We start from the raw sequence: 17,408 nt of genomic DNA on the forward strand, positions 1-17,408 counted from the left end.
GCCGCGCCAGAGTGGGTGAGGCGAGGCCCGGGCCGCTCGTGTCGTGCCGTAATGGCTCTGGCGGCCTGCACCGAACACCGGTCCAGACCCGGCCTCGTGCACGACGCGAACGAAAACAGCGCACCGGGTTTTTGTGCGCGCGGAGCCCGCTCATGGAACTGGAGCGGCGGCGGCCGGACGAGGGGGAGGGGAGTTGCAGCCCATTCCCGCCGGTCCGACGCCGGACCAGCTGCGGCGGCCGGCCGGGGCAGCGCTCACCTGGGCCAGGGTGCGTCTCACTCGACTCGGGAAAGCCGTAGATGCCGAGCAGCTCGCGCATGGTGTTTTCAGCGTAGCGCTTCATCTCTGAGGGGTCGACGGCGGCCGGTCGACGCGGCAGGGCGCTGTTGATCTGGGTAGGCGTGCGCACCGTCAGATCCATGGGCGCCGCCGCCTCCGCCGCCGGCCGCGCGTCGGTCAGATCGAGCGCCTGCTCGTCCGACTCGCTGCCGGCCGAGTCGGCTGAGTCGCGCGGAGCGCCGCCGCTCGGCGCCGCGTACTGGTACACGATGGCGCGCGGCTCGAAGTTCTTGCGCTTGTTGCGACGCGCCGAGTCAGCGGCTGGCGGCCGGCCGGCAGGCGGGCCGACGGACGCCGACCAAGGGCAGCTGGCATCGTCGCCGCCGTCGCGCCAGTCGAGCGTGTCGCTGTCGCTCTCGCCGGGGCGACTCTCGGTGCGCTCGTCCTCCTCCTCGTCCTCGTCGGCCTCCTCGTCCTCGGCCGGCGGCGGCTCCTCGTCCGGTTCCGAGCCGCCGTGGCCGTTGCCGGCTGGCTCTCCTGGCGGCGAACGGCGTCGGTCAGCAGCCAGCGGGGACACGACACACACAGGCGCGTCGGAACCGTCGGCCGGCACAGCGTCTCGATCGGCGCAGGTCATGAGCCTGACCACGCTGACGCCAGCAGTCCCATGAGATCCACTCGGATTGCGTTCCCGGTACGGCAGCACGTGTGCGTGTTTGCAGGGGCTGGCCGGCGAGCTGCAGCCGGTGGGTGGTGAGCGGTGTCAGTGGGGGCGCCCGCCCAGCGGCGGAACGCTTTCGTCTGCGATGCAGTGACGGGCTGTGTCGGTGCACCGGTGCCGGCGAGGGCGGCCGGTCGGTGTCGGTCATCGGACGGGCCGCGGCGCTGACGCCGAGCCGGCCGCCGCGCCGCGTCCGTCACCAGCGCGCCTGTCATCGCGACGCTCTGCAGCGCCGGGCCGCCGCCGCCGCCGCCGCCCGGTCCCCCGGCGGCCGCGGCGAGACAATGGGCCGCTGACACAGCCGCGGCTGGCTCTGCAGGGCATTAATCAGAGCGGCGGGCGGCGCCGCACCGGCGCCGGCCTCTCACCCTGCGCCGAGACGCCGAGGGCACCGCTCAGAGGGCACCGCTCAGAGGACACCGCTCAGAGGGCACTGCTCAGAGGACACCGCTCAGAGGACACCGCTCAGAGGGCACTTCTCAGAGGGTACCGATCAGAGCGCACCGCTCAGAGGACACCGAGCGCAGACGGAGGTCGCCACGCGCTCACGCCTGCTCAGATGTCAGGCGTCAGACGTTGCACGTTCACGCCGCGTCACACCCGAGACATCCTCGCCGTGTCAAACACGGACGTCAGGTCGCAGATGTGACGTGCGTTGGCCTACTTCGCGCCATGTTAAGCGTCACACGTCCGACGTCGGATGGCGCCCTGCACGCCAGGCTGGACGTTAGCGATATTTGTGGGGCCGTCTCCCAGACTGTGGCTTCCGTGGCGGGGCGGCGCGAGAAGGTCAAGGGATGCGACCGTTACACTATGATCATTCATGTCATAAGCATTCCATATAGCCTCTAATTTTAGTGTTAGCTGGGTCTAAATCACGCATGGGTGCTTTCAGTATCTTGTTTGAGGCTCATCATAAGTTCCAACAGCTGTTGTCCTCCCTTCCAATTTTCCATTCGGAAGATTACAATGCCGCTGTTCATTGCTCCTTATAGGCGTCGTGAAAAGGCCATTTTAGATACAGCGTTATCATTAAGTTATTTGGTATCGGTTACTTTCCTGGAACCGACATTTCTCATTTCCTGCGCAGCTTCGCTCATCAGGCGTCCTGCTTTGAGCCGTAAAGAGGCAAAAACTGCAATGCCGAGGACGCATTATTTCGTGGAATATAATCTGATTTCCAAACCAGTTGGCTGGTTTAAGCCATCCAAGCCTATATCGAAACAACGTAATTGAGCGATAAAGCACGAAAAGGTGATAAAACCAGCGTGGCGTGCCGTTCATAGTGCATGCGCTTCACTGTTTACATCGAAGCTTGGAACGCCTGCAAACTCCGGTCATGGAGTTTGACCCCAGAACATGCAGGGAACCTTCGTTTGGAGATGAAACATGAACAGCCAAGAACAAACACTCGTTAACGGTCCAACATAAATTATGCATGCCGTGCAAGCTGATGTAAGCAAAACGAACACTCACATTTTACGTGCAAATGCAAAATGTTATAAAGAATTTAAAAACTATCCAATATTTGTGCTAAACAGTACCTAGCTGCTAGCATAGCAGAATGCATCCACAACCCTGTTTTACTCACCTCACCCATCTCTCTCCTCACTAATTGTCGTCAATACCTTACCGACATTCGCAGCCCAACAAGGCCAAATCACGGTTTGCTTTATTTGCAACGCGGCGGGCGCGTGACACGCGGCGCTCACCGGAAACGCGTAAAAAGCGAGTCACCGGGGAGCGGGCGCGACGTCGGCGGGTTTGTTTACCAGCGGCGGCCGGACCCGAGCGGGACCGCCACACAGCCACCCCCCTCCTCTGGGGTCAACTGGGAGTGACCGGTTGGCCGGGGGTGGTCTGACGTCTCAACCAGCACAGCAGGGGCACACAGCCTCGCAGGCGTCAATGGGCGTACGCCGGTGCTCATGTCGTGAATTGGCCCAGTTAAGCGTCTCTAAGCATCGATACACTGAACACATTGATGACGGGTTGGTAATTTGATCACCTGAACGTCGGGGACCAGGCAAAGATGTCTCCTGATATGCAGTCAGAGGCACAGCCAAGGGGGCCCCGGCAGTCTGTCTCCGCACCCGTCATTCGTAGCTATATATATATATATATATATATATATATATATATATATATATATATATATGTGTGTGTGTGTATTATTTGGACTCTGGTTTGAAATAAGTACATTATGGAAAAAACGAGGGAATACTCGGTTCTGCGCCCTGAAGAAAAAACAACAAAATTTCATCGAATTGTACAATAGCCGGCATCCCCAGCAAGGTTCAAAGATACGTCAACATCCAACCACATGTGATCTGATCTGACCACTAAAACACAAACGTCAAACAAGTTGGCACCGATTTGGTAGCATACACACCACGGTAATATTCACACAAATACACATTTCCAGCATCCAAAGATTATGAGCACTTTAACTTCCCCGATTGTTTAAGTTTCCATACCGTTATGCCTTTACTCCACTTAGCAGTCACATTAACCATGTTTGCCGTTACGGCTAAACCCGTACACAATCGTATTGATCATGATCCACTAATTGAGTACGTACAAGCTAACATATTTCCGATTACGGTGTATAGGAGACGATGGCAGTGTTGATACCGACTCCACATAAAAAGTCCTGCTTGCACTTCTGTATGTGCCCCCATGACATCTACAGTTAAATATGCGGGGAGAACGCGGTGTGGCAGGAGCCGCAACGACTGCACAAATCATCATCAAAATTGGCATAATTGGAACATTTCGCCACTGACAGACGCTCTTTTCGGTCTCTTTACTCCATGAGCTTCTCTGAGTTCTCTCCTCTCGCGGCCACAAACAGTTCTCATCACAGCATTACATATGACAGAGGCATTGAAGCGTCAGTGTATACACACATGACAGAGGTACAGAAGCGTCAGCGTGTACACACATGACAGAGGTACAGAAGATAAAAGTGTCAGTGTGTACACGCATGACAGAGGTACAGAAGCGTCAGCGTGTACACACATGACAGAGGTACAGAAGATAAAAGTGTCAGTGTGTACACGCATGACAGAGGTACAGAAGCGTCAGCGTGTACACACATGACAGAGGTACAGAAGATAAATGTGTCAGTGTGTACACGCATGGCAGAGGTACAGAAGCGTCAGCGTGTACACGCATGACAGAGGTACGGAAGCGTCAGTGTGTCCGCGTGGTCCGGGTGGGAGTTGGAGGCGTGGATGTCTTGCATCATCTGGAAGGCCCGAGAGCTGACATATGACAGAGGCCGACACTGGTGGTCCTGCGCTATGCACTGGCGGAGACAGTTGTCAGAAGGCCCGTTTACACAGCCGTCGGCGCTGGGCCTGGCGACAGGCCCGTCCGCAGCCCTTTTGTAAGCATGCAGCACGACATGAGCCTCGGTGCGCAGCGCAAGCCGCCCAGAAGTTACTCAGTTTTAGAGGTAGCCGCGTTTGAGCGGAGTGGGAAGTGGCATTCTCATTACACTTAATCAAACATTACATTTTCGTCCCGTCTGACGTCATTCGGGCGCCGCGAGAGAGAAACGTGAGCCCATCCGGAAATTTAGTCCAACCTTGAGGAAAAAGGTCACTGCTGACATTCACTACTTCGGCGCTTCTGAAAGCACCTTTCTCAGGTGTTGCTGACTTTTGAGAGGGCTTGGCCTGCCTCCGAGGCGGATCTGGCCTGCCTCAGAGGCGGATCTGGCCTGCCTCAGAGGCTAGATCTGGCCTGCCTCAGAGGCGGATCTGGCCTGCCTCAGAGGCGGATCTGGCCTGCCTCAGAGGCGGATCTGGCCTGCCTCAGAGGCGGATCTGGCCTGCCTCAGAGGCGGATCTGGCCTGCCTCAGAGGCGGATCTGGCCTGCCTCAGAGGCGGATCGGATAAAACAGTTTGCACTCCGGGCACCGGTACCATCCACCACGCGAAAAAACTTACAATGTCTGCGTACACTGCCGAATTCATCCGGTCAATCTCGCGCCAAAGGAGCTTCCTTCAAAGTTATGTCGGCGGTAGTGCCATTTTCACGCTGCCGTGCGCATTACAATCAGCAATACGATTCTATGGGAAGTCGAAAAAAAGACGGCTTGATCTAGTATATGTCAGCTGCGGTATATAAACACATAATTAATGCACAACCGATATGGTTATATCGAACCGATGTGCGTGGACTGATAACCAATGGCATGACTTTATGATGTCCAGGTGTTTGCGGACGGCACTCCACACGGCCTTACAAATTGTTTTTGTTTGGCTAGAGTTTGGGTTTACCTGCTTGCATTTGCCAGCTGCCGTCCAATAGAAGCCCGCGACAGAGCCCAAGCGAAATCTGAGACAATCAGCTAGCGACCCTCAACGCTTGGAAAGGATTTCTATCTCAGCCATAAACCCCCAAGCTATCCCATAACATGCCGAACGCTCGCCAGAATTAGCAACAGACGACCACAGAACTCATGTGTCATCCATGTCCTTTTCCGCCGGTTTTATGAAAACATCATAACAGGATCCTTGTTTGCGTAACCCGGTGAGTAGTTTCATATCTTGAGCAATATTTCTGAAGGCCAAACACAGCTAATACTGCAAAATCGGCTTCGGTCATATTTTTGTCAAAACAGTTCCTGGTAGCGTGTGACATTGCCTGGCAACACCAGTTTGAAACATGGAGGAGGATGGCTGGTGTATGTGTGTGTACGTGCGTGCGTGCGTTCGTGCGTGCGTGCGTGCGTGCGTGCGTGCGTGCGTGCGTGCGTGCGTGCGTGCGTGCGTGCGTGCGTGCGTGCGTGCGTGTGTGTGTGTGTGTGTGTGTGTGTGTGTGTGTGTGTGTGTGTGTGTGTGTGTGTGTGTGTGTGTGTGTGTGTGTGTGTGTGTGTGTGTGTGCGCGCGCGTGTGTGCGCCCGCCGGTGTGTCGCCCCACTGACCTGAGCTGGCGATGCCCAGCTCCGAGCTCTCGGCGCCGGTGTCCTGCTGAAGCTTCTGGCAGATCATGTCCAGCTTGAAGGCGGGGCGGCCGGTCAGGTCTGGTATGGACGTCATCTCGCCGCCGGACCTGCCCACGGACGAGAACATCAGCTGAACGGCGCAGCACGGCACGGCACGGCACGGCACGGCACGGCACGGCACGGCACGGCACGGCGCGCGCGGCCGGTGGTGGCCCCGGTCACCGCTCTCCGTTGCCGTGAGCCCATGCACGGCTGAGTGCATCCGACACCACCACTAGTTACATTCACGGCTCGGAGCCGACAGGCGCGGCTGTGTACAGCCACTACCGTTATGTTATGCACACGGACGCCCCACAGGCAGCCGATTTTCTGACATGCCAGTCGGGGCGGACGTAAATCATGCACCCGTGATGCGGCGTATATCGCCATTCCCAGAGGTTGCCACCGTGAGAAACTTGATCCGGGGTGCTTAACGATTAATTGTCGTGTCAACACGGCTTGATGAATGAAGTTTGTTTACTATATGATGCTGATATATTTGTATTGCCTAAGAGTCACATCAATACCAATCTACGAAGAAAACTAAATAAGCATTTCCACTGAGGGGAAGAGAAGAAACGGACAATAATACAATATAAAAATCCATGCTCAAGGATCACACATACTCCTACAAGTCGGAGCGATCGCGTTTATCGTTGTGTCCCATATCACCAGGCAGCTCGCACATTTGCACAATTCGCATCAGTCCCCCCTCCCCTTCCTCCCGTCCACGACCCGGCGGGGCACACGTCTGGGAGGGCCCCGGGGGAACGTTCACGCTTCCCTCCCCTCTCCACACCCCTTCAGTCATCAAAAATGCAGAATCATTAACGGCGCCGAGGCCTCTGGGAGATGAGCCCCACGTCCTCTCCAGCAAAAGGGTTGCCAGCTGGGCGAAAAAGTTCAAGTTTTTTATGCATTTCTTTGACATTATCACTGATGCCGATTTTTTGCGTGTGAATTGGAGAGAAAAAAGCGACAATGCGCGTGCAGCGGCGTCCGCACGGCCCGTGGGTCCGATTATTCTCCCAGCGCTCCGGAGGCGGGCGAAAGGGTTGGCAGAATAAAAGGAAACGGAACATGACGAGACCGAGGAAGGAGTGGGGAGCCTTTTCTATGAGAAAATTCAGCATGTCATGCCTGTAATGGCGCCGGCCGCGCATTGCCATTGCGGGCTGGCTGGCAGCTGGTGGAGAGCGGCGCGTAACCAGGTACACACGGTCCGACACCGGCCGCCTGGGAACGGCCGCTGACGGTGCTCGGATGGGACTGCCCCTGCTGCCCGGACAGCGAGCCGAGGACCGAGACCGAGACCGAGACCGAGACCGAGACCGAGACCGAGACCGAGACCGAGACCGAGACCGAGACCGAGACCGAGACCGAGACCGAGACCGAGACCGAGACCGAGACCGAAACCGAAACCGAGACCAAGACCGAGACCAAGATCGAGACCGAGACCGAGACCGAGACCGAGACCGAGACCAAAACCAAGACTGATACCGAGACCGAGACTGAAGGCGCAGACTGAGGGCGAGGCGGCGGCACGCAGCGGACCGAGACCGAGACCGAGACCGAGACCGAGACCGAGACCGAGACCGAGACCGAGGTCAAAACCAAGACTGAGACCGAGACCGAGACTGAGGGCGCAGACCGAGGGCGAGGCGGCGGCGCGCAGCGGACCGAGACAGAAACCGAGACCGAAACCGAGACCGAGACTGAAGGCGCAGACTGAGGGCGAGGCGGCGGCGCACAGCGGACCGAGACCGAAACCGAAATCGAGACCGAGACCGAGACTGCGGGCGCAGACCGAGGGCGAGGTGGCGGCGCGCAGCGGACCGACTAAAGGACGGCTGCCGGCGTCGCCCATTAATCATCGCTTCTACCTGCCGACTCGCCGTCCGTCTCCAACCATGTCACCGTCGCCTCTGGACCTGCCTCTTTCTCCCATCCCTCTAAATACCCTCATTCAATCCCGATGAATCGGGAAATCTTCACAAAATATCGACCGCCTAAACTAACTTCAATTCTAAATAATCGCTATCTTGTCCATTTATTTTCTATTATTTTGTACCATCCATCTTTGAGAGCGGCCCAGGCCACATCCAATGATGAGTTGTCTTTTCTCCGCTTCGTGCGGGAATAAGGCGTTTTGCTTTATCACGGTACAGATCTTGGGAAATCGCCGCGGTGGAATTCGACAAAAACCTGAGGTGTTTCATATCGGAGCCGTCAGGCTCCGCCGGGAATGGAAGGAATGCCAGATGCCGAATGCGAGCTCCTTCCCACAGTGTAAAAGGGTTTATGTTGGCATCAAACGGAGCGGCGACACGCGGCTGGATTGTCGGAAACTCGTCAACTATTCCATGTGTCGCGGGGGCCGTAAGCCGATCCCGTCTAAGACGGCTCGCCCGTCGACGCCTCGGCCAGCGGCGCCTCGGCCAGCGGCGCCTAGTCGGGCGCGGCTCGGCCGGGGACGCTGCGCCTCAGCCAGCGGCGCCTCGTCGGGCGCTGCGCAGCCGGGGGCGCGGCGCCTCAGCCAGCGACGCCTCGTCGGACGCTGCGCGGCCGGCCGGCCGGCGGCCGAGCACGCGCGCCAGCCGCGCATCAGGGCCACGGCCTGCGGCCGACCGGCGTCGCTTATTACTCCAGCCATGATGAATGGTTGGCCGTTTACAGAAAAAGGCCACTGCAGAGGCCGGCCGCGTCTGCCGGCGCGGCAGCCGCCGGGTCGCGTGAGCGGCAGCCGCCGCCGCGGGGCCCGGCAGGCCGGCCTCTGGTGAGAATGACCCGGGCACGGCCGGAGGCCCGGGCAGGGCCGGCCAGAGGTGAGGTGAAGCGTACAGAGAGTCGAGGACAACGTGGAGGTCGAAGTTGTACTACACACTGCACAGCGACGAACGCATGCATTGCTGCCGTGCCACTTCTAAGGCAAACCGGCACATTCGCGGCGGCTTGCGGTCAAAGCGGGTCAGCAAATCCTGCGGCCGTGTGACCTGCTCATGCTCCCAGAGAAACAGACGTGACGCTACCCCCGTCCAGCGGTCACAAAACAGCCGTCAACCCCCCTCCCCCCCCCCCGCTCACTGAAAGCCCACCGCCCCCCCCCCCCCCGTCCTCCCATCCCGGCACGCTGATGGATGCCTCCAAAAACACCGGCTTTGTTACTAAAATGCCCACCCCATGATGCAATGGATTATTTACATACCGCCATTAAGACGGCCGAGCAGGCAGCGGCGACGGGCACCATTAGTTGGGCGGGCGGCGAGGACCGGTCGGGCCGGCCGGGCCCGACGGGAGCTGCGCGCCCTGCCGCGCCACGGCCCGCTGGCCGAGGTGACGGGCCGACCAGCGGCTCCCGGGACCACCGCCGGTCCGCGCGGCAGGCCCGGCGCGCAGCCGGCGGCGGACCGAGCGGAGCGCCGCAGCTGCTCCGCTACAGCAATGCCAGAGCGCAGAGCTCGGAGCTCAGGCTGACGGCCGCGTCACGGCCGGCCATTGATAACGCGAACGACGGGAACGGCCACGCGTGTCGATTGTCAGCGCCAATCGACGGTCAGCTGTCAGCAGGCAGTGTCGAAACACAGCAGTGCTCGGACGCAGTTCCAGCACGTGGCAGACACGCAATCTCAGTCGTGGCGCGACCCCGCCTTTCGCTCACCCCTACGACCTACGACAACGCTCGTCCCGACCTCTCCCTCCCCCCCAGAGGCGTCCCGACCACCTGGGCCGGAGTGCCTCCCAGCACGCCGAGCCGCCGGGCGTCGCCAGCGCGGCTCGGTGAGGCGCGGCGGTTATCGCACCGGCGCCGGCAGACCCTCTACTGCGCCGATTGCAGCGCATCTGTCCGCCTTTATCGCCCGCTCCGCCCGTTATCACCCGAATTCCTCGGACAGACGCCGACTTCTGGCGAGTGCAGCGCCTGCGCGCGGAAGGCACCTCCCCGCTGATAGGTCAACAGGTAGGGTGAAGGGGCGCACGGCGTGAACCTAGGGGCCGCGAACTGGCGGACTGACCGCTGGGCTGCCATGCTTGGGCGGTTGTCGCTGAGTCAACCAAAACCAGAAGGGTTGGAACAAAATATAATGTCACGTGCATTGTTGTGCTGTATTCCATTACAAATACTTCTCCTCACTCAAGAAAACCGTGGCAGTGTCAATTACAGCTAAAACGAGCGTCGGAAAGAACCACAAGACGACAGTCGCGACAAGAAAGACAGCGTGGTTGAAGCCTTTGTATCCTTCCGAAGGGGATGGAAAATGATTATAGCGCATTGCATCCGACCGCTCGAAGAGGTGATGTTGAACAAAGTGGACGACTGTGAAAATAATCAGGTGGCTGGTTGCAAATGTTCTCTGGGTAGACGACACTGAATATCAACAAATCGAAAGATGTCGATGGCAGACCTCCCTCAGGTTTGCAAATAAAGCTGTCTTGCAGCTAGGCAAAGAGTATGCTCCCACAAAGTTTGCGTTATCGCGATGATAAGGCACTTTCTGCTCATGGTCACCAGATGTCCTCCGGTGAGCTATTCGCGGTCAGTGTTTTCGGCCGGATTAAGTCTCACGGTCGGCTGAACACGGAAAAACTGCGTTGAGAATCTTTCGGGGCCATCGAGCAAATACTTCGAGAGAACGTTGCTGGCTAGATAACCTTGGGAGACAAATGATCTCAGACTAGTAGATATCAGTAACCTACCGATGCATATGCAGATCGCCAAACTAGCAGGGGCGTGGTCTTACCGCTGGAGAACGGCAAGCTAACCCAACCATTCAACTGACATACACGATAGCGAAAATTGTTCTACGAAAGGAACACAAGAGCAAAACGAACATCAGACAAATCTCAACCATATTTACAAGTGACAATTTACGGATGCTTTACTACATTATTTATGATTTGTTTAGCTTCTATGGCATATCGCTTCACATGCCGATTTGCTATGGACAAATGATGGCTTAACCTGCCATTGATGGCTTAGTCCTATGAGCAAATTGTTCACAGGCTAGTTCGTGCATGCACCAAAAGCCATGTCATTCACATCGTTCCGCAAATATACTGAAGACCAGTCAGTAAGCAATCGATATAGGTATACCTCGTAGCATCTTCAGCAAAATCTTCAGCACCAAAATCATCCTTGATGCTTTTGGCAGGTAAGGCAGATGAATGAACACGATACTACTGATTGGTCCTGCTCTCACACAATTCGAGCAGAATCAGGTCGATGCGGTATTTCCCGCGCAGGCTGCTTGAAGGCATCGGAACAACATGTGCAACACACCATTGCACTACAACGCGTGTCACATAGCACATACCGAGCTTAGTCCCACCAGCGGCGCACACCTGGCCGCCGTAGGACACCACCGGGCCCCGCCCCTGGAGTCGCTGTCTGACCGGACATCGGGGCAGTCCCGGGACGCAGACGGCTGCCGGTGAAAGGGTGGCGCTGAAGGGTGACCGTGGACTCCCGGCCTCGGGTCGGCGCGACAGGACCCCATGTTTCGGCGGCGGTGGACCGGCGGCGAGTCGGCCGTGGCGGTGGTGGGTCATCGGTCAAAGACAGGGTCGACGGTGGCCAACGGGGCGGTTCTGAATGGCAGGTCAGCAGGATCGGGTGGATATACTGCGGCACACTGATCAAACTATCGGGCAGAACGTCTCAACAACAAGCGTTTGTCATCATCAAGAAAACTTGGTCACCGGGCCAGTGAGTTGTGACTGTCACGGCGCAGGACGCGTGCCAAAGACGGCGTGCCGGGGGAGACCGCCGCTCAAAAACCGCCCAACCGCGCGCTGCAGGACCATCCGGAACCGCACGGAACCCCGCGAACCGAGCGGAACCCCGAGAGCCGAGCGGAACCCGACAATCTGAGCGGAGCCCCGCGAACCGAGCGGAGCTCCGCGAACCGAGCGGGGTTCGGCGACGCAGTCACACACTCAAAGGTCGGCCATGAACACAGCCCGGTCCGATTTGAGGGACGGTTGTCCTGTGTTATCAGCTGCTCACAAGGAGCGCAGGGACATCAGCACGGCCAGGACGCAGCGCAGGCCGTAGTCTCGGAAGCGGCGCGCCTCCGGAGACCGTCCCACGACTCCCACACACGCCCGTCGCCCCTCCCACCAGCCCCAGATCGGCACGGAAAGGCCCACCATTCACCTCACAAAGACACCGGTCCAAAGAGCTCTCCACGAAGGCGTGGCGCTCGCAAGGTGACGAGACCGCAGGAGAGGGGCGGATCAGGCGGGCCACGTGCCCCGCCGACGCCGACGCCAGCGGCGGCCCGGTGACCCGCCGCCCGCTCCACCCCTCGCCCGGTCTCGCTGGCCGGGCGAGCGCAGACCTGGCGCTCGGCTACGGCGCGAGACGACACACACGACCGCCGCCGGGCACGCATTCGTCTCCCCGGCGTCATTTGTCGGCAGCGGGCTGGCTGAAGCAGCCAATGCCTGAGCCGGCGAGCAGGACAGGGGTGTGGGGGAAGGGGGATGGGCGCCGGCTGCTCCGGTGATCAGACCCTGACGCCCGGTTCCGGCAGACAAGGCGACGATGGCCGCAGTTCGCCCTCACCCAATCTGCAGGATGCAGCGAGGGAAGAGCCGTCCACGGTCTGCCGGCCCGCACCAGTGCCCACTGTCAAAGACACGACCTTATTCGCCGCGCCCCAAGTCGTGTTTACGCCCGCGTCGTTATTCGTCCTGCTCCCGTGCGCGCCATAAATTCGGCGCGAACCCGGTCCGACAGCTCAGCCTATCTGCGGCCGTGACATGACGGCCGTGTGTAGGCGCCGGGACCGCGGAGCCGCCGGCAACCGCTGTCGGCGCCAGCGCCAGCCGCCGGCCGCCGCTGCTGGCGCCAGCGCCGGCCACCGCTGTCGGTGCCAGCGCCGGCCGCGCCACACCGGGCGCTCAGCTTTGTTTCCGCAGCTGGGTGGCAATGAAGACAATGGCTAGTGGCGTTTGACGCTCATTTCACACGCGCAGACAAAAGCGGGCCAGATGAGGCCGCACGGCCGGCGCCCGATGCCGTAAATTACTCCCCGTTGAATGCCGCGGCGTACCACACAAATGAGCATGCATTCATTTCGGTGAACAATTAAAAAGCCCGATCCGAGTAACTCGGGTTTTGATAGGTTTTCCTTTTGACATCAGATGAGCCACGAACGCTTGCTCGCAAAACAATGGCACGGAGCCGATACGCTTCGAAACAGAACAGAGGTGCGCTGCATCCATAGTTTCTGCCGTTCTCATTGCATTTGCATACGGCCCTATTTTACAGCAGAACAACAGGCGGCCGGCTGGTTTAATATGGCAGCTGGACGCGAGGGTCGGGTTTAAAATTTCACTGACAATTCTGCATGCTTGTGGACGCGATGAAACAGAGCGCGGTGAGTGCGCCATAAACTCAGCAGAAGTCCGCACCAAGGACAGGCGAAATATATTGTAAAACCAGAATGATTTGTGGCCTACATGCCTTAAAGTCTGCAGGATTGTTTAAAACTGAGGCGCAGAGATAACGAATAGCTTGTCACCTAGGAGAAATGGCGTCTCCGCGGCACGCCACGTCGCCGAGGACGTGAACCTAATGAAGAATTATGCACGCTGTCTGCAGAATTCCTCTGGTTTCCCAGCACCCAGTGCTCCCTTTGTCTCGCCAAGGATTTCCACTCGCATAAACAGGCCATCCGTTTGCCGTGCCGCTTAATGGATGACCCCGGAGCTACCCGAGGAGGCGGTCGGCCGCCAACGTGGGTCGAGCCGTCCACGCCGGGCCGCCACAAACAAACCCAACACACACCCATAAATTCCCACCGCCGAATATTGTTACCATTTGTACCATTAAATTGGCCTCCCGCGTCTAAAACTCTATCAACCAGAGATGCAGTTAGCCCACGCCGGTCACGCTTGCAGGCGTGGGCCCGTTTAATGGGGCGAGGGCGCTGCCGGTCCGGGCCGAGGAGCCGCTCCTGTTGTGCTGGGCACCGCTCCTGTTGTGCCGGCCACTACTCCTGGAGTGCTGGCCAGCGTCCCTGTTGTGCTGGCCAGTGTCCCTGCCGCGCTGAACGCGCCGTCAGCCGTCGGGACATAGCTCGGTCCCTGTCTCCCCAGACAAGCGGCGGGATCGGTCAGCCGTTGGGACATAGCTCGGTCCCTGTCTTCCCAGACAAGCCGCGGGATCGGTCCAGGCGACAGCTGAGTTCGGACCTCTGGCGAAGCGGTCCCCAGCCCGGCGCTCGGACCGGCCAGGCGTGTTTCCCGCCAAACCAACCGATCAAAATCACACGCCGCCTGACGAGGACAGTGCCGGCAAAAACGGCGCACGAACGACAAGAAGCGGCGCGTCTCAACCGGACGGCTAAATCCTGAAACCGGCTCCAATTAATACCGTCGCGATTGGGTCAGGTCAGGAAACCGTGCAGTTTTTCCTGATCCGCCCGGCCTGAGCCGCACAAAAAACCCACGGCCGCGTGGACTGACAGCAAGAGGCGCCGCCCTGGAAGGAGTCGCTGCAGCCCGCCGCCGAGCTCGAACGGCTTCACCACGCCTGCAAAAACGTGGCATCCGTTTTCTCAGAACATCCGACTTGGCGCGTTAGTGAGAGAATTAGCACCTCCGCGTGGCAAAAAGGTCGCGGGCGTATCTGAAGATCGTCATGACTGGAGGCACACCGGCGACGGCTGAAGAAAAACCGGACCGGGGAGTCCACCGTCCGCCATCTGCGCTGATCACGTCCAGCGGCCCTCCCACCCCCTCCCGTTCCCCGGCCTCCTCGCTCTCACCGGCCGCGGCCAGGCCCGCGCGGCGGGGGTCGGCCTGATCCATTTCACGCTCCCAGACCTGCACGCTCGATCAGACTCAATCACAACTCGCCAATCAACAGAAACAGCCCGGAGAATGTCGGCAAAAACGGCGCATTGCGGCGAAAGCGGCGCTTTTTGCCGGCGCGGCCGCGGCACTTTCCAGGGCGCTGCGCCGGCCTCTCGCCGCGGCGTCGGCGGCGACAAACCCAGCGCACGTCCTGCGGGCGGGCCGCTGTCGGTGTCATGCGCCACAACTTGTGATCAGGAGAGCCGCGGCGCTCGGTCGCCGGCGGGGCAACATCAGAGCGCGACCCTGCGCCGCCCCAGCCGCGGCCCGGACCGTGTGACCCACTGTCCGACCGTGGGTACCCAAGCGAGCGGCACACACCCGACGCCTGGACACGAGGGAGCGCGGGCAGACGTCACACTAATCCATAGGCGTTTCGCGACACAAAAACGAAGAGCTCGCACTGCGCTCGATGACGCAATACACAGGCCGGTAGTGTCCGGTTCAGAAGACGGTGCACAAGTTCAGCGCATGTCCCGCCGTGGAGGTCGAGACATTAATGCCCATAGCAGCGTCAACCCCGGTCGCCGTACCGTTAGTGCTCGCCCGCCCGAGACGTGCTGATGAACGACCAAACGCGAGCGGCGAGAGGCTCTCTCGGTCTGGCGGTGCCCGACCGGGGCTGGCCGCTTCAGACCGCCTCGCACCCCAAATGCTCGCGCAAAAACGGCACGCCACCAACATTCAAACCGTTATGTCCGATAAAGCCTGAGAGGTCAGTCTTAATTGATTTATGCGGGCCAGAAGCGGTTTCACCGTTTCCTACCAACGACACGCATTGCCTCACGTTCCAGCTTTTTGACTGCGAGCTGATGATAGAAGAAAGCAAGAAGTGTCACACATGTGCGATAGCCGTTGCACAAGGCCCCGGACAAAAAGGCTCGAGAGCAGCCCAATGGGTGGCGAGGTGACGACACTTCTCCCGATGTGGGCACGAGGGAGCGGGCTTCACGCTCTGCCGGGCCTGGGTCCGTGTGCGCACCCTGCGCTGGAGCTCCGGCCGGGGCGAGCGGTGGCGGACTGTCGGAGGCATGGAGAGGCCGGCGGTGGGAGTGGGGGCTTGGGGGGGGGGGGGGTATGTCGGGGCCGACACAGGACTGTCGCCGGCCTGTCGGCACTCGGCGCCGTGCCGGTCTCAGGCGGCGACCGGTGACAGGTGCCGCCGCCTGACCGGACTGGCCCTGCTGCCGGACACCGCCAGCTCCGATCCGCCGACAAGCGTCAGTAGCTCAGCGGCCTGCAGCTGCCTGCCATCACCGGAGCTCGCATTCCCCGATCCTCCCTCACACGCCGCTCTCCCGGTCAGCACGATGCCCTCGAAGACAGCTCACGGGAGCCGCTCCGCGCACGACCACGGGCCACCGGAGGAGGCCACCGAGCCGCGGCCTGGCCCGACCCGCCCGGGCGCTATTGACTCAACTGTGCGGACACCATGTCCAACACGAAGTCAAACACGCTGCAGCCCGGCCGCCATTATTTGGCCGTTTTTCGCGCGCGCGCACCCCACCTCGCCCTGACCCGGCGCAGCCCTGTCCGGAGCCGGCACAAAGAGCTCTCGCAACAAACACGATGATCAGGGATTTCTCTTCTGGCGACTCGACTGCCGGCGGCGGACAATGCCGCCATTAGTCCACTCCACTGGGAGCGGCTTTTTCCACTAGATAAGAAGTTTGAAGGCAATAGAGGCGTTGCAATAATTCAAATTCTACCGAGTCACTCTGGATCTCTTTGTCCGGCAATGACTTAGAATCTTTGGCGCCGGAGAGCAGACGCCACGGCAACGCCCGTCCGAGCAAGAGGATTCGAAAAACGGACCATTAATTACACCTGTATCTCGACACTGATCGACACCTCAACATTAGCCGGAAAATTTCATGCATTAATTACAAAAAGTGCATGGACTATGGCCTGTCTGTTCCGAGCGCGATAATCACGGTTTACCCAGCGCCAGGCTACGAGAGGAATTCTGCAGCATCATAGGGCGGCACACAAAGCCGATGCAGGGCCGCCACCTGCTGCGGCCCGCGCCGGCCACGGCATCTGCTGCTGCTGCGGCCGCCGCAGTCGGACCGCCGTCCGGTCCGGGGTGGCGCTCACTCCCCGCACGTGGGCGCCGCCTGCACCAGCGACGACAGCCGACCCGGGGCGCCGCCGTCATGCGCGCGTTTTTCGCGAACCCAGCGGCTGCGATGGAGAAACATGCTGATTGGAGTGAAGAAGCACCGGATGCGTCGCGGCAGCGGAGGTCTGTCTCTCCTTTGTCACACAACGCGAGGATCGCGGGTGTGACATCAGCGTCGGGGCACAGTTTGTCCTGCTCTGATTGCAGCCATCTGTCCGCCCGGTGCCAACTGTGAATGATTATGGACTGTTAATTACTCCCGGCTCGGCCTGCGGGGTAATTCTGCTCATAATGTCACACAGAGGCGGCGGCCGCTCCCGCGCCGAGGAGACGGCGCAGCAGGCACCGAGCTGGCTCCGTTCGCGGCAGGCAGGTGTGCGCAACCAAAACGTGGGTCCGGATCCCAGCAGATCAGATGGGTCCCGGC

The 17,408-nt window shown here is 59.7% G+C and overlaps 1 protein-coding gene across 1 annotated transcript in view; it reads right to left on the bottom strand.

Moving 5' to 3' along the window:
- Positions 1–258: 258 nt before the first annotated feature.
- The window catches only part of LOC119099269 (histone-lysine N-methyltransferase SETD1A), a gene marked incomplete at its 3' end in the record, with an annotated part of 29,199 nt that continues 12,049 nt past the window's right edge, over positions 259–17,408 (bottom strand). The window contains 2 exon segments of the mRNA XM_037222393.1: positions 259–816; positions 5,938–6,065. Of these exon segments, the coding sequence (XP_037078288.1) occupies positions 259–816; positions 5,938–6,052 (673 nt within the window).

Source organism: Pollicipes pollicipes, unplaced genomic scaffold (genome assembly GCF_011947565.3).
Source record: "Pollicipes pollicipes isolate AB1234 unplaced genomic scaffold, Ppol_2.1 Scaffold_4740;HRSCAF=5597_pilon_pilon_pilon, whole genome shotgun sequence".
NCBI lineage: Eukaryota > Metazoa > Arthropoda > Thecostraca > Pollicipedomorpha > Pollicipedidae > Pollicipes > Pollicipes pollicipes.